The sequence below is a fragment of the Caretta caretta genome, chromosome 3 (assembly GCF_965140235.1).
Source record: "Caretta caretta isolate rCarCar2 chromosome 3, rCarCar1.hap1, whole genome shotgun sequence".
NCBI classification, from domain to species: Eukaryota; Metazoa; Chordata; order Testudines; family Cheloniidae; genus Caretta; species Caretta caretta.
In genome coordinates, this window is record NC_134208.1 from 56,840,262 (window position 1) to 56,865,777 (window position 25,516).

General features: G+C 41.8%; 1 protein-coding gene across 2 annotated transcripts in view; it reads left to right on the forward strand.

The window, feature by feature from the left end:
* SMAP1 (small ArfGAP 1) overlaps positions 1–25,516 on the forward strand; it is a 227,291-nt gene that overhangs the window by 13,191 nt on the left and 188,584 nt on the right. For both annotated transcript variants that reach the window (XM_048845987.2, XM_048845988.2), the window contains exon 2: positions 20,503–20,636. In XM_048845987.2, the coding sequence (XP_048701944.1) occupies positions 20,503–20,636 (134 nt within the window). The remainder of the gene's footprint in view (positions 1–20,502; positions 20,637–25,516) is intronic.

A 25,516-nucleotide genomic window follows, 5' to 3' on the forward strand; every position in this document is an offset into this window, starting at 1 on the left:
TAAAGCCATAAGGGACCACTGTGATCATGTCTAATGGAGGCCATAGGACTTTGCTGAACTATTTTCTGTTTGAACTATAGCATATTTCTGAGGGGGGGGGTGGGAATCTGATCTCAATTTGAAAAATGCCACTGCAGGAGAATCTACCACATCCCTTGGCAAGGTGTTTGAATGGTTAATTACCTTCATAGTTAAAATTGTATGCCTTATTTCTGGTCTGAATTTGTCTAGCTTCAGCTTCCAGACTTCATTCTTGTTGCATCTTTTCCTACTAGACTGAAGAGCCAATTACCAAATATTTATTCCCTATATGTGGGTACTTCTAGACTGTGATTGAGTCACCCCTTTACCGTCTATTTGTTCAGCCAGATAGTTTGAGCTCTTTGGGTCTATGACATTGTACTCTTTATGTTTACGGAAATATGCTTAAGTGTAAATATAACATAACGGAAATATGCTTTATGCTAGATATGCCAAGTAACACATCTTTGCAAAGGTTATGATCTACTGAATATATTCATCCTATTTGTATGCGTGTATCATTTTTATATCTGAAGTTATGAGCATTGGCTCTATGCTTGTATTTGAAGTGCTTCGTGTAGGAAACACGGAGTTTTGGCCAACATATTGCAAAGGGACTATTCAAGTAATGGGGAGTATGTAACAATAGACTTTGGGAGATGCCAATCCACATCTGAGCTTTCCTGGGAGTATTCAAACTAACATGTAAACAATGGCGTCAGCCTGCAAAAAGCTAAATGATTCATGGACACGTGACTTGCCCAGGTGGCTACAGACTCCATCTTGTTGCTGTGATTTTGCATAGAAGAACAAAGGGGTTTCTGCCCACCAGAGGGAATATAAAAGGCACTGGAAGCCTCTCCATTTTTATCTCCAGCTGGCTCAAGAGATGGCCTCTCCATCCCCAAAGAGATGCCCGTAAGAAACTGGAACAAAGGACTGTAACTACAGGGGTGAGAGTGATTGCTGGACCCAGGCCACAAACTACAATGTTGTTTTGAAAAGGATAGTACCTGAGAACATCTAGGGTGAGAAGTTAATATTTTTAATGAGATCCTTAGTGTATTGTCTTAGTCTTGCGTATTTTGATTTATTTTACTTAGGGCTTGGCTACACTTGTGAGTTACAGTGCATTAAAGCAGCCCCGGGCACCCTAGTTCAGTCCCCATCCGCACTGGCAAGGCACGTAGAGCACTCTGACTCCACGGCTAGAGCGCTCCTGGTACTCCACCTCGGCGAGAAGATTTAACGCTTGTCGCGCAGTGGCTGAAACGCCCGAGCGTCAGTGTGAACGGGGTGTTGCATTATTGCGCTCTGATCAGCCTCCGGAAACGTCCCATAATCCCCTTAAGTCAAGTGGCGACTCTTCTCATTGTTTTGAACTCTCCTAGGAATCAGAGTAGCAGCCGTGTTAGTCTGTATCCGCAGCAGAACCACTAACCCAGGAACCTATCCTTGCAACAAAGCCCATTGCCAATTGTGCCCACATATCTATTCAGGGGACACCATCATAGGGCCTAATCACATCAGCCACACTATCAGAGGCTCGTTCACCTGCACATCTACCAATGTGATATATGCCATCATGTGCCAGCAATGCCCCTCTGCCATGTACATTGGGCAAACTGGACAGTCTCTACATAAAAGAATAAATGGACACAAATCAAATGTCAAGAATTATAACATTCATAAACCAGTCGGAGAACACTTCAATCTCTCTGGTCACTCGATTACAGACCTAAAAGTGGCAATTCTTTAACAAAAAGACTTCAAAAAACAGACTCCAACGAGAGACTGCTGAATTGGAATTAATTTGCAAACTGGATACAATTAACTTAGGCTTGAATAGAGACTGGGAGTGGATGGGTCATTACACAAAGTAAAACTATTTCCCCTTGTTTATTCCCCCCCCCCCCCGCTGTTCCTCAAATGTTCTTGTCAGCTGCTGGAATTGGCCCACCTTGATTATCACTACAAAAGGTCCTCCCCTCCCCGCTCTCCTGCTGGTAATAGCTCACCTTACCTGATCACTCTTGTTATAGTGTGTATGGTAACACCCATTGTTTCGTGTTCTCTGGGTATATAAATCTCCCCACTGTATTTTCCACTGAATGCATCTGATGAAGTGAGCTGTAGCTCACAAAAGCTTATGCTCAAATAAATTTGTTAGTCTCTAAGGTACCACAAGTCCTCCTTTTCTTTCTCCTAGGAATGCGGATGTGCCCTTTGAACACTCTGTTTCTGACTGCCGGCTCCGAGACAAAGCAAGCCGTTGCTGTAGAATGCTGTGTGTGAAGGGGAGAGAGAGGCCGGGGGGGAGGGAGGGTCTGCTGCTGTCTGAACTTACAAGACAGTATGCTGGCATGTTTTCAGCCCCCCAAAAACCCACTCTCTCTTCCCCCCACATACACACACCATACTCCCTGTCACACTCCACCCCCCCCATTCGAAAAGCATGTTGTAGTCAATTGCATGCTGGGATAGCTACCCATAATGCACTGCTCCTAATGCCGCTGCAAATGTGGCCACGCCAGTGCGCTTGAAGCTGTCAGTGTGGACAGATTGTAGCGCTTTCCCTCCTGTGCTCTACAAAGGCTGGTTTACAAAGCGCTCTACATCTGCAAGTGTAGCCATACCCATAGTAACTTACCTTGTTCTGTCTGTTACTTGGAACCACTTAAATCCTACTTTTTATACTTAATTAATCAATGAAAGTGATTTTATTAACACTGAGTCAGTAACTACTACCTGGGGGAGCAAACAGTTGTGCATATCTCTGTGTGACAGAGGGCAGACAATTTGAGTTTTTACCCTGTGTAACATGGGTGGTCAAACTCTTTTTTTTTTTTTTTTTTTGGCTTGAGGGCCACATTGGGGTAGTGAAACTGTAAGGAAGGCTGTGCCTCCCCAAACAGTCTGGCCGTCTGTCCCCTCCCACTTCCTGCCCCCCTCAGAACCACTGACCCCCCCCACCCCTAACAGCTCCCCTGGAAACTCATCCTCATCCAACTGCCCTGACCCCTATCCACACCCCTGCCCCCTGACAGGCCCCCCAGGACTCACATGCCTATCCAACTCCCCTGTCCCCTGACCACCCCTGCTCCCTGTCCCCTGACTGCCCCTGGGACTCCCCTTAACCAACCTCCCCGCCCCCTTACCATGCTGTTCACAGCAGTAGGACTTGAAGCCGCACCACCCAGCCACGCAGCGAGCTCAGGCTGCAGGGGAGGGAGGACAGCGGGTGAGGGGCCGGGGTCTAGCCTCCCCAGCCTGGAGCTCAAGGGTCGGGTGGGATGGTCCAGCAGGCCGGATATACCTCTGGGCTGTAGTTTGCCCACCTCTGCTGTATAAGCTTTATACAGAGTAAAATGGATTTATTTGGAGTTTGGATCCCACTAGCGTCAAGGTGCTGGAGACGAGCACTTGCTAAGCTGTTTTCAGTTAAGTCTGCAGCTTTGGGGATGTGGTTCAGATGCTGGGTCTCTGTTGCCACAGGCTTGTGTATCTGGCTCTACAAGGTAGGGTTCTGGAGTCCCAAACTGGCAGAGAAAACTGACTCAGAGGTAGTCTCAGCACATCAGGTGACAGTCCCAAGTGGGTCTCTGTGGGTCTGTCTCCAAAAGATTGGAAAACATGCCTTATAATCCTTTTTGAGATTCTTCTCTGAACCCTTCCAGTTTATGAACGTCCTTGAATTGTGGGCATCAGAACTGGATACAGTATTCAAATATTGAATGCATCAGAGCCAGATAGAGGTAATATCTTTCTAGTCCAGTGGTTCTCAAACTTTTGTACTGGTGACCCCTTTCACATAACAAGCCTCTGAGTGCGACCTTCCCCCCCATAAATTAAAAACACTTTTTAAAATATATTTAATACCATTATAAATGCTGGAGGCAAAGCAGGGTTTGGGGTGGAGGCTGACAGCTTGCAACCCCCCATGTAATCACCTTGCAATCCCCTGAGGGGTCCCAACTCCCAGTTTGAGAACCTCTGTTCTAGTCCTACTTAAGATTCCGCTGCTTATGAAGCCAAGGATTGCATTGGCCCTTTTGGCCACTACACTGGGAGCTCATGTTCAGTGGCTTATCCTCTGTGATCTCCTACTCTTTTCTGTCTCTGTCTTTGTCACTGCGTCCCAGAATAGAGACCCTCATCCTGTAAGTATGGCCTACGTTGTTTGTTCTTAGATGTTGATCTTACGTTGAGCCATGTTGAAATACATGTTATTTGCTTAGCTTACCAAGTGATCCAGATTACTCTGTGTCTGGTCCTCTTCATTATGTACCACTTCCCCCCAATCTTTGCATCCTCTGCAAACTTTATCAGTGATTTTGTTTCTTCCAGATCATTGATAAAAATATTAAGTAGTGTAGACCCATGAGCTGTTTGTATGGGACCCCACTAGAGAAACACCAACTTGATTTCCCATTTACAGTTACATCTTGAGACCTATCAGCCAATTTTAAGTCCATTTAATGTATGCCCTATTGACTTCCTTGTTCTAGTGTCATAGTCAGTGTCGGGTGGTTTCAAGTCTAATTGTCAAATGAAAGGAACAAATACTAAATTAATATGGGCAACTTGGGCGATATGGTTAGAGAGCTTAGTTTAGCCTGTGATGTAGAGGAAGCTCTAGGCAATGTTCATTTTAGGATCTACTTAGGCCCGGATCCTGCTATCAGATCTGTGCAGTGGGCCCTTATGCCAGCGTGGAGCCCCACTGAAGTGATTGGGGGGCTTCATCCGGGTGCCAGTCTCCCCGCACAGATTAGAAAGCAGGACCAGCTCCTTAGCTTGTTGGAAGGAAATTTAAGGGTTTTATAAGAGTGAAGCAACTTAACTGCTTGTTCAATAAGTACATCATGGAGTATTGTCAGTCACATATTGAGTTCTCTCTAAATACCTAATCTAAAAGTATGTTTAGAAATTGTCATGCTTAGTTTGTGCAATCAAAAGTGAAAATACAGGCAGTCCTCGGATTTACGACGATATTGGTTCCTGAAAATTGCGACGTTAGTTGAAACGTGCAGCCCACTTCAATGTGGGATTGAGCGTCGTAAAGTTGAAACCAATTGTAAGTCGAATCAGGATGTCAATTCAGACGCATCGTAAGTGCTGTTTGTCGAATGTCGTAAAGTCAAGAACTGCCTGTATCAAGTATTTGAGCCAATTGAAACAGGATTAAAGATTATGATGGGAGTTGTTTCACAGTAAATATGTGGCATCTTCAGACATTCATTTTGGCTGAGACTGTTACATGCTCCTTGCTAGTTATTTTCTCATGATTAGCCAGCTTAGTAGAACTGGCCAAAAACTAGCATAGCTACCGTGTTTTTAAAACACGGTAAAATGTCTTTATAGAAACAAACTAACCAGGGTGGATTTGATCACTAGGAAGATTCGATTTGATCATGGATTTCTACATAAAAGTGCATTCTTGTTGTTTGGTATAACGTTAATACATATTCTTCACAACTCAGATGTAGGTTTCATTTTTAGAAGGTGTACACTATACATTTTTAAAGTGATTTATTTTGAAAACTTAAATTAGTTTTACAGCTATATCAGAAAATGAATGATTGGTAAATGAAATAAGGAAAGGTAATTGAAGCAGGTATTTATGAAGTCCTTGGGAGGTGAACTATCTCCAATTCAACAGGTTAATCATTAATATTTGGAGGATATTCTTGCCATGCTGTGTTAGGAAGAGAACATCACCAGACACATTTAAATTGTTTTATTTAACGAAAACATTACGTATTCTGGATTTTTTTTCAACAGCAAACATATTTTAACAAAACAAGCATATGAATTTAGTTAAACATTCAAGTTTTTTAAAATCAGAGTTTTTGTTATAATTGTTAACTAAAATAGTTAACATATATTTTTAAAAAAAAGACAGTCAGCCAGGGCAAAATCAGAAACTTAAAATATTGGCTTCTGCAGCTAACTCAGTCATCTTCACCTTCATTTTCCTGGGTACACATCTGGCTCTGTTGATCTGTTTCCTTATTTCCTCGTGCGAGCCAGACGTGTACCCAGAAGCCTCCTTCTGCAAGACAAGCCTAAGAAAGAAACCAACAGAACTCCACTGGCCATCATATACAGTCCTCAGCTAAAACCTCTCCAACGCATCATCAGTGCGTTGGGAGGCAGGCCAGTCCTCGCCCACAGACAACCCGCCAGCCTGAAGCATATTCTCACCAGCAATGACACACCGCACCATAGTAACTCTAACTCAGGAACCAATCCATGCAACAAACCTCGATGCCAACTCTACCCATTTATCTACACCAGCGACACCATCACAGAACCTAACCAGATCAGCCACACCATCACCTTTTCATTCACCTGCACGTCCGCCAATGTAACATACGCCATCATGTGCCAGCAATGCCCCTCTGCTATGTACATCGGCCAAACTGGACAGTCCCTACGTAAAAGGATAAATGGACACACATCCGATATTAGGAATGGCAATATACAAAAACCTGTAGGAGAACACTTCAATATCCCTGGACACACAATAGCAGATTTAAAGGTAGCCATCTTGCAGCAAAAAAACTTCAGGACCAGAATTCAAAGAGAAACTGCTGAGCTTCAGTTCATTTGCAAATTTGACACCATCAGCTCAGGATTAAACAAAGACACTGAATGGCTAGCCAACTACAAAAGCAGTTTCTCCTCCCTTGGTGTTCACACCTCAACTCCTAGAAGAGGACCTCCTCCTCCCTGTTTGAACTAACCTCGTTATCCCTAGCCTGATTCTTGCTTGCATATTTATACCTGTCTCTGGAAATTCCTACAACATACATCTGACGAAGTGAGTATTCACCCACGAAAGCTTATGCTCCAACACGTCTGTTAGTCTATAAGGTGCCACAGGACTCTGCTGCTTTTATGAAATTTTAGTTTGTACTGACTGTTAGTGCTTTTTATGTAGCCTGTTGTAAAACTAAGTAAATACCTAGATGAGTTGATGTACCCTCTGGAAGACCTCTGCATACCCCCAGGGGTATGTATACCCCTGTTTGAGAATCACTGTTCTAAAGTACACTTGTAATCTTCATGCAACAACTTTACTGGACCACCAGGTGGTGCCAACTATCAAATCAACAAATGAAGGTTGCCAATAAGAGGCCCATCTCGTGCTTTGCTTTTGTATGGTGGTATTCAGAATCTGGGAAGAGGAAGCAAGAGAAAATAGAAGGAAATTTTGGTTTAAGACTTCAAAGGGTAGGAAGGTGATAGCCATGGTAAGTGTAGGAGTGAAAGGAGGAATTGTAGAATGATAGTAATTCTTGAATTCAATGGGCCAAACCTATAATAATAATGGAGGATTATTTTAAAGCATTTTTTCCTATTTTTATTAATTACCACAGTTGTGGGATATTATGGGGGGAGACAATTTAATGTGTACATATTAACATGGATGCTTTATAATAGTTAAAACATGAGTTGTTAATATCCATGTCAAAATATGCAAAGTAAATATCCCTAAATAAAAGTCTAAGTTCTCAAGCACCATTTTTCTTTCTTTACCTCTCTTGAAGTTTTGGGTGTACAGTACACACAGTGAAATTGATGTTTACTGACTTTTACTGATAAAAAAAAAAGTCTAATTATAATTGCTATAGACTAACTTCTCTGTTCCAGTGTGCCCAGTGTTTATAACAACTAGCAGGCTTGCAACATTTTTTATGAATATTTAAAACCACCTGTAAGATACAGAAATATACAGCATTCCATGTCTCTATAATACAATAAAATCTATTTAAACCTAAAATCTTATTGACAAGCAGATTCTTCATTAGAATAAAAAGAAATGCACATTTCAACAACAAGCCCGCTTGCTTGCCTCTGTTTTGCAGGGAGCTGGTAAGCTGTTCGTTAAGTGCAGGCACAACAGAACAGCAGCTCTGAGCAGCCAGAAATGAAAATGAAATTTTATATAATGCTCATAGACTTGTAGGTCAGAAGGGACCATTATGATCATCTAGTAGTCTGACCTCCTGCACATTGCAGGCCACAGAACCTTATACACCCACTCCAATAATAGACCCCTAAACTCTGAAGTCCTCAAATCATGATTTAAAGACTTCAAGTTACAGAGAATCCACCATTTCAACTAATGTAAACCTGCAAGTGACCTGTGCCCCATGCTGCAGAGGAAGGCGAGTGGCTCAGCCACAAGAATGTAACTTGGGGGACCTCTGGGAAAGGAATTTTTGAGAAGTCCTGAGATGAGGAAAATATTGAGTGTATGACGTCAGGGGAATAGCACTGTCATACTCTCTGTTTCTGTATCTGCTTGCATTTGCTATGCACAAATTTGCTTTTGTGGCATCTCCTGGTGTGTAAATGAGTACTACTTTGATTTTGGTGGGATTTTTTTCTTATCCTTTTCCCATTTTGTTCCTTCCAGTACTTCAAGTTGTTGCCTCTTTCCCTTTATAGATAGACCCCACTCTGTTCCAGTGTTCCTTGCCAGTATTTGTTCTTTCTCAGTTTTCTGACTTTGTGCTCTGGGAAGTGCACTTTGTTTTGTGTTCACACCTTGATCCCTTCTAACAGTATCTAACCATATCTGTTGCTTTGCTTAGTTATTTGTTTTGGATAGAGGTGGAAGTGGAAGGTTGATCAGAAGGAAGTATTAAGACAGTGGACTAGTATTTGGCCTGTGTAATGCTTTCATTCACATAAATCGGGGGTCAGTGCACTGCTTCACACCTGCAGTATAGACCATGTTAGTGGTAAGCTTTGGGTTCAAATATAATCTATATGCAATGATTCAATATTTTTTTACCCTATGAATATTTTTTTAAAAATCAAGGCAAAGGGTAAGCAAATAGACTTTGTGCTTGGGCTGGTAAATGGTTGACAATCTTTCAAGGCTGGTTGTTTGGATAATGGTTTCCTCTTTGATTGATCTGATGTTGGAATGATGCCTGCAGAGTCAGATTAGGTCTAAACTAAAAACTTGTTGTCAGTATAGTAATGTCAGTTAGGGGCATATTTTTTGGCAATATTTCTGTGTTGGCAAAAGCTGTTATGTAGATGCAGGTATGCCAGCATAAAAGTGCTTTTGCCAGTATAGTTTATTTTGCTATAAGGTATACTGGCAAAAGTATTCCTTTTTGCCTATATAACTGGTCAGGTGTTGGAAAGACTGACTTAATAAAAATACATTAAATCTTAATCTATCAAAACAAGATTCTAGACAATAGCAGAGCCAACACAAGCACTTCCTTCTCAGTTAACATGACCTGTATCACCTAGGTCAGGGGTAGGGAACCTGCGGCACATGTGAGCTAATTTTCAGTGGCACTCACACTGCCCGGGTCCTGGCCACCGGTCCGGGGGTGTCTGCATTTTAATTTAATTTTAAATGAAGCTTTTTAAACGTTTAAAAAAGCTTATTTACTTTACATAGAACAATAGTTTAGCTATATATTAAAGACTTACAGAAAGAGATATTCTAAAAACGTTAATGTATTACTGGCACACTAAACCTTAAATTAGAGTGAATAAATGAAGACTCAGCACACCACTTCTGAAAGGTTGCCAACCCCTGATGTAGATAATTGTCAGAGGTAAAAAACAGATGACTGTCAAGGAATTATGATGTGATTGGAATAACAGAGACTTGGTGGGATAACTCACATGACTGGAGTACTGTCATGGATGGATATAAACTGTTCAGGAAGGACAGGCCGGGCAGAAAAGGTAGGGGAGTTGCATTGTATGTGAGAGAGCAGTATGACTGTTCAGAGCTCGGGTATGAAACTGCAGAAAAACCTGAGAGTCTCTGGATTAAGTTTAGAAGTGTGAGCAACAAAGGTGATGTCGTGGTGGGAGTCTGCTACAGACCACCAGACCAGGGGGATGAGGTGGACGAGGCTTTCTTCCGGCAACTCACAGAAGTTACGAGATTGCAGGCTCTGGTTCTCATGGGAGACTTCAATCATCCTGATATCTGCTGGGAGAGCAATACAGCAGTGCACAGACAATCCAGGAAGTTTTTGGAAAGTGTAGGACAATTTCCTGGTTCAAGTGCTGGAGGAACCAACTAGGGGAAGAGCTTTTCTTGACCTGCTGCTCACAAACTGGGAAGAATTAGGAGGGGAAGCTAAAGTGGATGGGAATCTGGGAGGCAGTGACCATGAGATGGTCGAGTTCAGGATCCTGAAGAAGAAAGGAGAGCAGCAGAATACGGACCCTGGACTTCAGAAAAGCAGACTTTAACTCCCTTAGGAAACAGATGGACAGGATCCCCTCGGAGAATAACATGAGGGGGAAAGGAGTCCAGGAGAGCTGGCTGTATTTTAAAGAAACTTATTGAGGTTACAGGGACAAACCATCCCAACGTGTAGAAAGAATAGTAAATATGGCAGGTGACCAGCTTGGATTAACAGTGAAATCCTTGCTGATCTTCAACACAAAAGAGAAGCTTACAAGAAGTGGAAGATTGCACAAATGACCAGGGAAGAGTATAAAAATATTGCTCGGGCATGCAGGAGTGAAATCAGGAAGGCCAAATAACACCTGGAGTTGCAGCTAGCAAGAGATGTTAAGAGTAACAAGAAGGGTTTCTTCAGGTATGTTAGCAACAAGAAGAAAGTCAAGGAAAGTGTGGGCCCCTTACTGAATGAGGGAGGCAACCTAGTGACAGAGGATGTGGAAAAAGCTAATGTACTAGAGGATTGGGCCAAAAGAAATCTGATGAGGTTCAACAAGGACAAGTGCAGAGTCCTGCACTTAGGACAGAAGAATCCCATGCACCGCTACAGACTAGGGATCGAATGGCTCAGGAGCAGTTCTGCAGAAAAGAACCTAGGGGTTACAGTGGATGAGAAGCTGGATATGAGTCAACAGGGTGCCCTTGTTGCCAAGAAGGCCAATGGCATTTTGGGAAGTATATGTAGGGGCATTGCCAGCAGATGGAGGGACGTGATTGTTTCCTCTCTATTCGTCATTGGTGAGGCCTCATCTGGAGTATTGTGTCCAGTTTTGGGCCCCACACTACAAGAAGGATGTGGAAAAATTGGAGAGAGTGCAGCGGAGGGCAACAAAAATGATTAGGGGACTGGAACACATGACTTATGAGGAGAGGCTGAGGGAACTGGGATTGTTTAATCTGCGGAAGAGAAGAATGAGGGGGGATTTGATAGCTGCTTTCAACTACCTGAAAGGGGGTTCCAAAGAGGATGGCTCTAGACTGTTCTCAGTGGTAGCAGATGACAGAACAAGGAGTAATGGTCTCAAGTTGCAGTGGGGGAGGTTTAGGTTGGATATTAGGAAAAACTTTTTCACTAGGAGGGTGGTTAAACACTGGAATGCGTTACCTAGGGAGGTGGTGGAATCTCCTTCCTTAGAGGTTTTTAAGGTCAGGCTTGACAAAGCCCTGGCTGGGATGATTTAATTGGGGATAGGTCCTGCTTTGAGCAGGGGGTTGGAGTAGATGATCTCCTGAGGTCCCTTCAACCCTGATATTCTATGACTGAAATCTAATTCATAGATAAAAATGATGTAGAAAGTGAGGGGGAAAACTCTTAGGAGTTACTAATCTGACCACAACCTCGGAATCTGCCTTCTGAATGTGGCATTTGCATATTTAGACTGAACATTCTTCATGACTCCACATTAAGGGGCACCTTTCTGGAACAGACCAGAATGAGCAGTAGTTATCTAGTACTCTGTTCTAGATTAGTAGTGCATAAAGAAGACAAGCCTGTTTATGACTACAAGCACAAAAGGTTTTAAGAGGCAAATAAGTGAGATTAAAATTCAAATAGCTTTCATTCAGGAAAGTGAACACAAACATTAGAGAAATGTGCATTTCTGCAGTAAAATACCTGTCAACTTTTCAAAATTTTAGTAGCTGAATGTTCATAGCAAATTTATACTTGAAATTTTTGATATTTGTGATCATGAAGAATGAGGTGTGTAACATCTGATTAAAGTAACTGAGATGAGAAAAAGGGTGACTTGAACAATAGACTTCTGTTATCCTCAAAATATGCTTTCATCGTTGGAAATAAAAGATCCTGATGTGCAGAATTTGGTGCTTGTGTAACATGGGCTATTCATTCAACAGTCCAAATTTAATTTTGAATATAATTCTGTTGGATAGTTAACCCACATCACATACACTTTGAAATTCTTTCAATCTTCATGATTTTAATCCATATTTGGTTTGTTTTATTAAGACAAGTGAAGTCTTATGTAAATGGTGTAAACTATTAATTTCATCTGAAAATGTACAGTCTATTTGTGGTGTTTATGATTAGAAGTCACTCCTACAGATGAGGTTTTTTTGAATATTGTTCCTGATTTTGTTTGCTTTGTGTTCAAATAAAGTCTTTTTCTGTTATAAAATGGGATTGAAACTGTCAGTGACTATGTAATTAAGGTGTGTGAACAGGCTGTAGTGGAATTGCCTGTGACCGACTTCCTCTAATGGATTCTGATGGCATTCATCTGTGTAGCTTTAGGGAGCTGAACTTAAGCTCATCATTTGACCTACAAAGTACACCATGACTTGTTGCACTTATGTCAAGTAGCATACGTGTTTTTCTAACATGAATATGGAATTTCTAATATGGTCATTTTTTACTTCAGCTTCAACCATCAATGTTGCCTTCCAGAAGTTAAATGACTACTTCTGGACCAGCAACCTGTTACGTGATTGAGATCAATGGAAGCTAAGTTACCAACCAACAGTTGATATGTGGGACAATCAGCTCTCAAAAGTGGGAGGGAGTAGTGAGGGTAAGATCAGGAAGAAATGGCAGGAAGGTGTGTATTTTCACATAGCTGACTTCTGTAAGAGCAGCTAAAAAGTCATCTTTGGGCTATTGCATATATGCTTTTTCACCAACTTTGTAGGTTTCTTGTTGGACTGAATTTCTTACAAGAAACTACCCTTCACAAATTCGCTTTCTCCATTTCTTAGTGTAGTCTAAGCCCTGGTCTACACTACAAATGTATGTCAATATAACTACGGTGCTCAGAGGTGTGGAGAATCCCTCCATCCGACCACCCCCTTGCTCTTGTTTGGCCCACCCTCCCCCCATTTCCGACCCCTGTCTTATAGTGTAGATGCTTTCTTCTTCTCTGCCATGCTAACTAGGTGTCAGGAACATTGAGAGTACAAGAGAGACTGTCTACGTTCTCTCATCTCCAGTGCCTGACACCAGCGTTTCCTTGACTGCCAAGTGGATCAGTTCCAGAGAGAGTTCTGCTCCACCTCAAGATGGAGCATGCTTAGTTTCTTTCTGTGGGCAGTGCATGTATAGTCTTGGCAGCATGTAGGAGCTCTGTGAGGCATAAGCATGCGCAGTACATATAGAATATTTGGAGAATTTAGCTGCCAAACTTTAGCAAGTCTCTGAGCATGTGTGAATGGATATGTTTTCAGAGGCTTGTAACTTAGCCAAATTTAGGCCATTTTTCATACACAGCAGAAGGCGCTTCTCTGAGGGCGGGATGGTGTGATTGCCAAATTTCAAATCCTTGCTCTAAAGCATGGAGACACTTGAACTTTTCAGTGAAACTAAAGTTTTACCATGGGTAAAATGTATTTTCCCTTGTCTTGGTTTTGGAAGCAGCTGAACCATTTTAGGTGAAACTTGCAAAAAAAATTCAGCCTGTAGCAGACGCATAACATGAAAAGTTTCAGCCCAGATGATAAAGTTCTGGACAAGTTGCAAGCAAAGTGAAAATAGGGTCATATAATTGGAAGTGTTGGGCAACCTTAACCATAGGTGGCGCACCAGCTCTGCCTGTAATATCTTAGTTTGTGTTTATACCTTAGGCCAGGGATCTCAAAGTCCCAGGCCACAGATGGCCTGGGACTTTGAACCTCCCCACTGTGGCCTGCGGAGGAGAGACGCATGCAGCCACACTGCTAGCAATGTCTGCTGCAGGTGCTGTCCTCTTCTCCCTCTTATTGGCTGAGGGAGAGGGACAGAGATACCATCAGTAGTTGCTGGGCAGAGGCAGCCATGGAGGCAGCATCATTAGTTGCCGGGCAGAGGCAGCCATGAATGCTGCATCACTTTTTTCCCACAATGAAAATAAACAAGTCAAAATACTGAACAGAACTATCTGATGCACACCTTGCTTCAGTCCTGAAGGTTTCAACTGCTCAGTCACTGAGGCCAAACATCAACAAACGGACAACTGAAGCGTTGCCAGATGTCTGGCAAACACTGAAAACTCTCTGGCAGGCAAAGAATTGTATAAAGTTGTCTGACCGTTTTATTATTTCTAAAGTTCAAAATAAAAACACAATATAAACATTTTGTTTTCTGAACACCATCTTCAGTGACATTATTGGCCCGCTGGGAGGATTTGAGGGCTGGCATTGGCCCTAAGGTAAATTGAGTTTGCGACCCCTGCCTTAGGCCATGAAATAATAATCTTTAGCCTTTTAACTATCCAGCTCCCTTCAATTTTACTTGTAGGAATGTAATCAGCCGCATGCAAATAACGTAGCATATTTAATCAGCAGTTAATTAAGTCATGGTTTACTCACTTATAGACAGTCATATTTTCATAGAGGTTTAATGTGGGACTGTATTTGCCATTATTGTATTCCCATATATGTTTTGAGTTGGTGAATTCCTCTGAACTGATGTCTGCAAAGAATTTAGTAACCAGTGTCTCCTAGCTGAATAGATGTCTTACACTGACTTAGGGAGGTGATAGTATTTATCTAGCACTAATGTTGTCACTTTTAAAATATTGTATCTGGTTGAGTCCAACGGCAGAAAGATTAAATTTCATTTTTTATAAAGTTGAGGGGATTGACTTATAAAGACCAAAAAAATCCACTAATGGTGTGTAGTTAGACAAAGCTGGCGTATGAAGAGAGATCACTGACTAACCTGAATTCTGTAAAAGTGATAATCCAAACATTGGGTAACTCGGTAGTGATAATGCTATGCCTTTCATCACCGTGTGTGTGTTTTCTGGGCTGGTTGTCCCACTCATCCTTGGGATTGCCCCATTTAGAAACTCATGTCGCAGAAAACCACGAGCATAATTACTAATAAATTAAAATAAAATGTAGAAAGCCTTAATGAATAAAAAATGGGACACATTTATATTTCATATATATCCTTCATAGATGAAAATATTTTTATGCAGTTAGTAAAGCTTTGTATAAACTAAATAAATGCACAAAATCAGCAAAGAATTAGTGTTAAAGAAAAGACAATATTTGAATTACATGTGTTCAGGTCTCTGCACACTTGTTCTTGTAGTGTTTGAGGAATATGCTCAAAGAATAAAGTTCTCCGTTCAGCCCTGACCATTCTCATTACCCCCATCCACCCACTACAACTATCCTTAGTTTCCTCCTATGAGCAAAAGTTCACCATCCCAGAATGGGTTGCTGGATAACTTGTGTAACAGGATATCCTGTACCATCCATTCTGTTAGGCCCATGGACCCAAAAAGGCTGAGATTCATTGTCCAGGCTTTTCTTCCATACCAAAGATCAAGTGTCTGGGTTAGGTGAAGGTTCTCATATGCAGACGAGGTGAAACAGTAGTAAAGCTAGATTGCAAGGGGTCAAGGAAGTTTGGTTTCAAGATGAGTTTGTAAGATTCTTGATCTCGAAAGATGGCATTTTGAGGAGGCGTGTCACAGCTGCTTGAGGAAAGCTGGCATGCTACGTTTCCATGGGAAGTAATAGTTTCTACCAAAGTACCAAATGCCTCTCAGTTGAGGGCACAGGTCTAATTTACAGGTGGTAAACTGAGTGAATTGTAGTCCATGTAATGACTATTTCCTATGAAGGAAGCAGTCGGCTTTTGTCAGTGGTATACTATTAGTTCTTAGCTGTTTCATGCCAAAGAAACCTGAATACAGGTAGCTAATAATCTGGCAGGTTTTTGTTCCGTAATTTGCCACTTAGTCGATGAATCACACTAGCAACTTCAGAAATACTCTCCATTCTTGATGCGCTTTCCTTTATGTTCATCTGTGCTATAGGAAGTCTAACCTTCTATGGGGTGGTTGGAGGATTTATGTGGGCAGTATCATTTAATTTTAGTAACATGTTTACATAGTCACAGTTCTGCTCCCTTACTCAAGTCTGTTCCATTTGTGGATTCAGAGTTGTTTCTGCTTACTTTAGGGCATATCTGCATGGATACTTATTGTGTGGCAAACTAGGATGATGTTCTGTAGTGCTCCAGTGTTGTGAGCACTATCTGTCTGTGTGGGCCTTGCTGCTGCACACAAGAAATTACCTCGTGTGCATTGATTTACTGCAGTCACTACAGAACTTCTAGCGCACAACAGCAAGGTGAATACACGGGAAATTAGTGTGCCACGCTGGAGTACTGTAGATTTACACCTTAGTTTTCCAAACAGTAAATGTTCATGTAGACGTGCCCTTAGTGACAAAAATAAGCTCCTTATTCCTAGTAGTCCTGTAGAGTCAACACAGTTAAGGCCGCTAACTGAACAGTCTCTTCCATCTTGCACTCTGTAAACAGAATTCTCCACTAAGTTAGTTAGTTATGTTTCTGCACCCTATTAAAGACAGAGTGGTTGCACAAGTGTTACAGGGGATGTAAGTTGATATCTGATGACGTGCGAGAGAGACCCTAGTCTAGGAGCCCTGCTTGCATTTGCTTTTGAGTAGATGCAGCCAGGTATTCCTTGTAGATGTGCATGCACCCAGCTCATTGAAGACCGAATTTTGCCTGGCAGCACTCTTGCCCTGTGGCCCTAGTCCCTACCTTGGCTATATAGGGTGGTGCCCACCCTGAGTGCCCCCTCAGTTTCTTCCCACTGCTGTAGCATAATCCTAGATTATGTATTAATTATATTGATTACTTAAGAATTCCCAGTTACCACTTTGAGGGTTGACAGGTTCTTGCCCCAAGATCAGGCCCAGTAATTATTATTTAAATTGTTATATAGTCGGGAACCCTGATGTGCACAGTTGCAACACTTACAATATAGGAACCCTTTTATATTTACAAATATAGTTTATTAATACATTCAAAAAGAAGATTCAGGTGGCAAGAGACTTATGGCACTGAGGCCCTTGTCTGATCAGTCACCTTCAGAACTAGCAAGTGATGCCACTCCATTTTCAGAGTCTGTCTTCCCTCAAGAAGAATAATCATCATCCTCCCTCCTCTGGTGCATTGAGGAAGAGGTCCCATAAGACTAATCAGGGTCTCTTGAGGACTCAGAAGATGAGGGAGAGTCTTCTTAAGAGGAGTGCTGATGGCACCATACTCCCTCCAGCACTCAGGATGGAGCAGGTCCATCTAACTCCTTCCCAGTACTGTTGGAAAATCAGCGAGAGCCCATACTGTCAACTGCAGTTCTGGCTATGAGGTGTCCTTTGAGCCCATACCAATGATGTCAGTTCCAGCACTGATTGTCTCCATGCTGATGGCATATCAGGTGGCTTCAGACCTGCTTTGCTTCTCAGTCCCTGATTCTCTGCTAGTTCAGGAGTTTTCTGGTACCATTGTTTCTACTGCTTCTTTCATTGTGCTGTTGGCACCTTCTGGCCATGTTGCAGAGGTGCTGGGTTCGTCGGCACTGCAACTCGCTCTGTCCATGGTGGAACTGAGGCAGACACTGGGTCCAGCAGCGAAGTCCTTCTTGATGGTAGTGTGCTCTTTGTCACAGTTATTGCCTGGTCAGCAGATCCCATTGTCGAGCTTGGTACCATCCTTGGCCTCGGTGGTGGTGCTTCCTCCAGACCAGATGAGAATGTGTCTTGCTCAATACCATAGGTGTCAATTCCCTATTCCTCTTTGGCACTGATGCCTAGCCTGTGTTGGGCTTTGGATGAATCAGAGCACTTGTTCAACCTGTTGGGGCTGGCTCCCCCTTTGTCACTGGAGAAACTCTGGGATTCCTTGAGATCCAGGTTGGGGTTGTCCACCTTTTAATTGTCACCTAATAGGCACCAGAGACCATCCTCGGATCAGCATCGATCTCGCAGTCAGGACAGAGGTGCTTGGCCTGGTGCCTGCTGGCCACCAATGGTAAATCTATTTGCCCAGTACCGCCTTGGAATCTTTAGGATGCTTCTTGGTCTTTCACGTCCGATTCACTGACGCATTCTAGAGTGAGATCCCTGTGCAATTGGTGACTCCAATTCCCTGAACTAACACCGCTACAAGCAACCACCGAGCCTGTGCCCTTTAGGCATCCACAGTAATCCAGACTGGATCCTGTGATTAAAGAACAGGATCCGTTGTTGGCGTAGCTAACTGCTTCTTTGTTCTCTCCAGACAGCTCTACAGTGCTGGCCTCCTCAATGCCCATGTACTTTAAGGCACATCAAGGTCTCCTTAGGTGTATGACCACTTTCTTAGGGATCCAGGCTGAATTTCTTCAGGAGAACATGTATAAGCTGCTGTATATTCTCCAACTATCTGCTCAAGGGCCAGTAGTCCTCCCAATAAATGAGGCTCTCTTGAAGCCTACAAAGGAATACTTCCACTTTGTTGCCTCCCATGATGAAGCATGCAGAGAAGAGGTACTTAGTTTCCATACTGGATTTTGAGTGTTTCTACTTCCACTCTGCCCCTAAGTCTCTTGTGGTAACTGCTGCTAATGAGAGGGCACAACAGGGAAGGTAGACAAAGAGCCCAAAAGGATGGACTTGATGGGGAGGAAGGACTTTATACTACCTCTTTCCTGCAGATGCACATCACTGACTAGTCGGTATTGCTCTCTAAATACAATTTTATTTGGATGCCCACATCTAAGTTTGCAGACACATTGCCAGAAGCCTCCAGGGACCAGTTTGTCATTCACTGCAGAAGCCTGTATGGTACCAAGACTTTGTGTCCGCTCTAGATGCGGCAGATGCCTCAGCCAGAATTATGGCATCAGCTGTGACCATGAAGAGGGCTTCATAGCTACAGAATTAGGGCATTGTGTCTGATGTGCAGCAGACCACTGATGACTTACCTGTTGATGGTAGGTTTTGGTTTCTAAGAAGATTGAGACGTGCAACCTTTTTAAGAATTCCTGAGCTAGTTTGCATTCTTTGGGAGTTTATACTTCAGCTGTACAAAGACATCACTTCAGTGGTCAGCAGCAATACTGCTTGCAGTGTTTCTTTGGGCAGGTCTGCTTTCCTGTAAGGCAGTGGGACTACACCCGGAGGGGGCATAGATCCCAGAGTCGAAGGCCCTCTGATTCTGGTTTTAGCCAGCTGGCCCATCCTCCCCTGGCATCCAGCAAGTGCTCATTTTGACTTGTTTGTCCAGTGTTACTGAGGGAAAATCCAGAAAAGAAGTTCTTTCTCATGTTCTGTTCATGCTATGCTTACTCAATCGTCTAGATCGTCCGAAACAGCAGAAAATCTTCTTTGGTCCCAACTCAAAGAATTGAGTTTGAGGGCCCTGATAGACTCTACAAAGTTGAGTGGTTTTTGTCAACCAACTGATTCCATATGATCCGCCACCTATGTCTGGAGCTGCAGTCTCGACCCTCAACCACAGCCCAAGTATTCCTGAGGTTGCTAGGCCCTAAAGCTAGATGCTCATCAAAGTCTGAGGTTTTTTCTTTTGATTCTGTGGGATGAAAATCTTGCTATCCAAAAATATCAGTTCTTCAGTGCTTTTAATTACTAAACTACATTCTGGGTATATTTAGTCATTATTATGTGAATGTCCTTAAATTTTGATAATATAAACAATACATATAGACTTATGTATTTAGAGCATATTTGGTGGTCTTTTCATCTACTCTGGGTATTATTCTATTTTACAACATTTTTATTGTTGGATGTTTTGGTCAATGTTCTCATCTGGGTTAGTTTACATGTCCTTTTGAGTAATCTTTGCCCAGCAGGAGCAGCCCAAATACCACTGTCAACTTGAAGCAGAATGATGTGTGTCCATACGTAAACTTAAACTGAAAAACTTGACTTGGAATGCTAATATCTTTGCAGTGTATTTTGGTTTTTTAAACTAAACCACTGATCGAGATAGTTGTTGTATGCCTCATGAATGCTTGGCTGCTGCATTTGTTACTAATAACTCAGATATGGTAAAAATTGCAAAAACATCTTTTTAGTGATTTGTACTGACACTTGCATCTAATGCACATCCAGCTAGATTAATTTAGGTGCAAGTGAGACCTTGCTACTGCTAATGAGTTAAGTTTTTACTGTGAAATTTCATGGAATTCCTGACTTGTGCTGTCTAAAAGGTTTTTCACATAAATTAGTTATAAAATGAAAGACAATTGTAGGTAAAATTGCCACAGAGGAGGTGGAGAAAACCACTTAGTTTTTCCATGGATGATTGATAACCAGATATTGCTAACATAGAGACACATCTCATCTCTCTACTTAGTGTGTACCTGTCAATCCTGTTTCTCTTAACTATGTGTTAGAATGGTGCAGAAAATCAAATCTCCTGATGTGGAATTTTTAAAAGAAATTATCAGCTAATACTTTTTTTTTTTTTGTGTTAGGTCCAAGATGGGCTTCTTGGAACACTGGTGTCTTTATTTGCATCAGATGTGCTGGAATACATCGAAATCTTGGGGTTCATATATCAAGGGTAAAGTCTGTCAATTTAGACCAATGGACACCAGAACAAATACAGGTAAAAGGTCTCTTGTAAATCACATTTTTGAACTGGAAGGACAGCTATAAAAAGCCACGTTGTTAGGCCCTGAGAGAGGGGCCCATATACATGCTTGCCTGGTACTTGGGAACAAAATAACAAGAGGTTTTTTTCTTTTTCTTTACAATCCCACAGAAAACTCAGTATAGATACTTTACTTGAAACTTGGGTAACTGTGTGCAGCTACTCAAGATGGATTGATCTACAAATCACCAATTTAAATCATGATTTAAATAAGCAACCCAGAACCTTGATTTAAATAATCAATTCTAATCATGTTTTCATTAGTTTTTGAGTTATTTTCCCAAAACTGGTTGATTCTCATTGGTTCTTAATTTCTATATTTTTGTTAAAAACAGGAATGCTATACTAGATTTTTTTTTTTAAAACTTGTGATTCGTTAAGCTGTATTTGGAAGGAAATTGGAATTCAATTAAATGAAGTTAAACAACCTTGATACAAAAATTTAATATTTTCCTCCCATTCATCTTGTCAAGGTTCCTATACAAGTACTCTCACCTCAGTTGTTGCAGTGGGTTTGTGATGCTAATCTAAAAATGTCCCATTTTCATGTTGACATTCAGTGCTACTTTGGATTGTGCATAACATCTGTCTATCAATATTGTTCAGGAGTTTTGGGAATTGGAGGAGGTATTTGTTTTAAACTCCATAATATGCAACTCTTTGTACTTCAATTATTCGTTTATGATGTTTAGCTACGTTATAAATGAATGAGAATAGTACATTGTTGTATATTGTCAATCGTAAAGGTCCAAAAATATTGTAAAGTTCTAGGTTTTGTTTTTTACTTGTTTATCCACTTTTAAATGTTGGCAACTTTACTCATTTTATTACTTCTTTAATACCAAAAATGACAGTCACATCATGGACTGTAGAATTAAATGTTAGCATCTAAAAGTTGGTGGAGTATTTGAAACTGAGCAATGTTGTCCCTCTTTTGTCAGTATGGGACTTCAGAGTCTCACAAAATAGAAAAGGGGAGGCAGAGGAATCTTAATGATTAAAGATAGGTTTTAATAATTTAAACTCAATTTTTGATAAATCCTAAACGAGCCTTTGAAATATATAGATTAAATGAAATAAACCGTTGAGTTCAAATATTGATAATGGTTAGTGTGTCTTCTGATACAGTACTGCTGAATTTGTGACTTTTTTATCAGAAGCATTTTGAAACTTGAAGATAGCACGAGTAGATTTATTTCTGTTTTATTCAGCCTATGCTAACCAGTAGGATTTTTTAAAAATTTCTTTATTCAAAGAAAAATTTAACTAATATATCTAAAGTAAATATATATGAGAACTCTCACCTGACAAGTTGCAATCTTGCATATGGTAGCTAAATTTCTTCCATATATATACCTTGTGCTCCACAACTGAATATTCATTGATTTATTATTAGAGGGATTTATTATCAGAAACCGATTTGAGAAAGAACCAGTCCCAATTAAAACATTGTGAGCCACAGTAGATTATCTACAGCTGAGTGATTAATAAAATTTCCTAAATTGGCAAAACACTCCAGAAGTTGCTGTTCTCTTCAAACATTCTGCATTTCATATCAAAGTACCATCCTTCTGGTAAACAGTTCTTTTTAAAGAAATGTTAATTGATTATGATGGTCTGTTATACCTGTTATAAAGAATGAATTGTAGTTTGGGTCTGAATATCCTTTTTAAAGCTATAAATAGCAAATTTTAAGACATGGGTCAAGGTTAGAGGGTTTGAATTTAAACCTGCCAGTGCTCATGTTTTTATTTTATGGTTACACTGTAATATGCTCTCCTTTTGTGTGTGCCTGTTGGGAGCAGAAATAAAATGTTCAAAGATACTTGAAAAAACTGCAGGTTCCCTTATCAGCATGTAGGCAGAAGAGCAAGCATAATTTGCATATACATCGGACCCTTGCTAGAGCGCGCATCGCTATAGCGCAGATTCGCATATAGCTCAGTCAGGCCATGGATCCCAATTTAAATTGGGACCATGGTAACGCGTCCCCCCCATAATGCGGTCCCCACATGGATCCAGAACCCCGTGTTCTAGCGAGGGTCCAGTGTACCTGTGACTGGGAGGAAATTCAGTTGGATTTGTTGTAGGGTGTTCCAGTAAAATATTTTAAAAATTGTATATCGTTTGTACAATATGTACCACAACGGGGTACTCATGTATGACATATGCTCCTAGGTGCTAATGCAGTATTGAAGTATGTATAATAACACAGCAGAAATAACAGGATGTTAAAAATTTGTTTCTAAAATTATATAATTTTGTGTCGTTGACATTAACAGCATGCTAAATTTAATTAAAACTGTTGCTTTGTAGTAGCTTTGTTACTGTGTTTAAATTGGCTGCAAAAGCAATCCTGATGGCATGGATGACCCTAGCAGGACCACAGTGGCTTTCTTGTGTCAATGTGAGCAGAGTAAACCTTATAGTGGAGCACATTTCAGTAAGAGCAATGCAGAACTTAGGCCCATTTGAAAAGAAATGGGAAAGAATGTTACTTCAAAATAAATGAGTCTTACCTCCTAGCATATTATTTTGTGTGTATTTGAAATCCTATAGTTATAGTGCCACCCTCACCTAAATCTAGATTTTATTGGAAAAATATTGTGCTTACATATTTTTGTCCTATTTTTAATAATAAAAAATTGAAGGGAGGAAACCTGAATATTTCATGCTGTTATAAAACTTTGATTTTTAAAATAAGTCATCTTCAAATTCAGTCCACTTCAAAATAGGAGTTCAGCTTAAGGAATTACATCTTCTGAGTTCCCACTGCCAGCTCCAGTTTTATAATCACATTTTCCTATTCTTTTAAAATATTTCTCTCCCATTGTGCTGTGTGACAAACTTAGGCAAATTGGGAGCTGAAAATACAGGGAATATTAGAATTGCAGTCAAATATATGAAATAAAGAAACTGAGAGAGACAGTTCAAGTGGCTTCTGTGCATTTCTGATGGTGGAACGCTTCCTAGCAATGCCTTTGGAGTGCTTTCATGCCCCCCCCTGTCCCATCTCTCACTGTTTCTGAACAGTCTGAGGATGAGGCTATAAAACAGGCCGTGGCACTCTGGCCATCTCAGTTCCTTACAACTGTGGTTAAAGACAGCCTGGAACTTCTCCAAATCTGACCATATCCACTTCTTCAGTCAACAGTACCTTTAGCTAGTTCTTAGTTTGGTCCTTTATTTTATTATTCAAAATAATACTTTTTTTTTTTTAAACTAAGGACTCTTGTAGATTCCACATCTTAGTGCAATCTCACAGATCATGTGGCAGATCTAAAAGGAAAGTGGCTAGGATTTAAGGGTCTTTTCCTGCTGTCTTTCGTGCCTCCAACACCGATATGATGTGCGTAGTATACATAGGAGAAGGACATTCTGTCTTTCCTGGTGCACAATATGTAGCACCTTTACTCCCCAAGCCTATAAAAAGTGTTAAAACGAGACCCAAGTGCTTCTGCTGCAGCATTCCCTAGTGACCAAACCCTCTGGTGCTGACCAGTCAATTTCTGTGATTTAAAGATAGGCCTGCATCTGACCCATTCTCTTTGGGAACTAAGCAGTGGCAGGTTAAGGTTCTGCTAAAGGTTCAGTCATAGAGTCCAGGGAGACTGGTAAAACCTGTTGTATTGAAGGATCGCAAGTCATCAGATGGTAGTTTCAGTACAAGTATTGGCCTCTGTTATCTGTCAAGCCCACTTGGATCAGACTCTCCCAGTTCTGGGGCAGGTGGTGTGTGGTGTGGCTTTGGTTAGTAGTGTTAAGCAGCATTGGGAGTCCTTTTTGGAATTGACCCCAAGGAATCTGATATAGTCCTAGGTTTTGGTTTAGGATTCAAAGTTCGGGGCTCATGATAAATCCCTTGAGGCCAGTCGTATCCTGAGTATAATGAATTTCACGGTTCCAAAAGTCTTTTCCAGGGCCAAGCAGCTGCCAGTGTAGTGGTTAATAGTTGTAGCCCTGTGTGATGGTGTATAAAGCCCATGCTGGCCAGGAGGGGGCCTTCTGCCCTTGAGCCCTAGCCCAGAGCTGCTCCTTAACCTCCTTGCCTGGTGTCAAGTATCAGAGGGGTAGCCGTGTTAGCCTGTATCCACAAAAAACAACAAGAAGTCCGGTGGCAATGTGTTAGTCTTTAAGGTGCCACCGGACTCCTCATTCTTCTTAACCCCCTCCTGGCCAGCATGGGTGTGAGGCAGGGTTTAAAAGCTAGCCAGGCAGCTCAGTCAGGGGGTGGCAAGTCAGGGAGGAAGACCATCCCTGGGAGCTTCATGGGAGGACCAGAGCTGAATCTGCACTGAGCTGGGGAGCAAAGGAGCCGCAGCACCCAGCGACTGAGACTGGAAGCCCAGAAGGTGACATTTCCCCATGGCCGAATGGGGTATGGACTGAGGGTGGAGTGACCCAGGGAAGCTGACTTGAGGCTGACATCAGACGGAGATGGGTGAGCAGCCAAAACAGCCTCCCAGGGCCCTGGGTCGGAATCTGATGGAGTGGGAGTGCCTGTGTTCTTCTCTCCCCTTCCCTCACATCGTATCCACTTGGCCAGGTTGCTGCCCTGAGGGTGTGACTGCTGCTGTAGGCATTAACCGCTAGACAGGAGACCCTTCCCCCCCGATCATGCTCAGATACATGCCTCAGATCCTCAAGGAACATCAGATCCAGAAGACAGTCTTATTGCAAGAATCCATGAAGGGAGTAATCAAGGGGATAAAATAAAGAGCAACATACACCCTTGTTCCTGTTTCCCCTCCGGGGGGGGAAAAAAAGCTGTGGAATATTTTCAGATGTCCTCAGAACTGTCCCTTCCCCATACCAAAACTATGGGTTCATTGGAG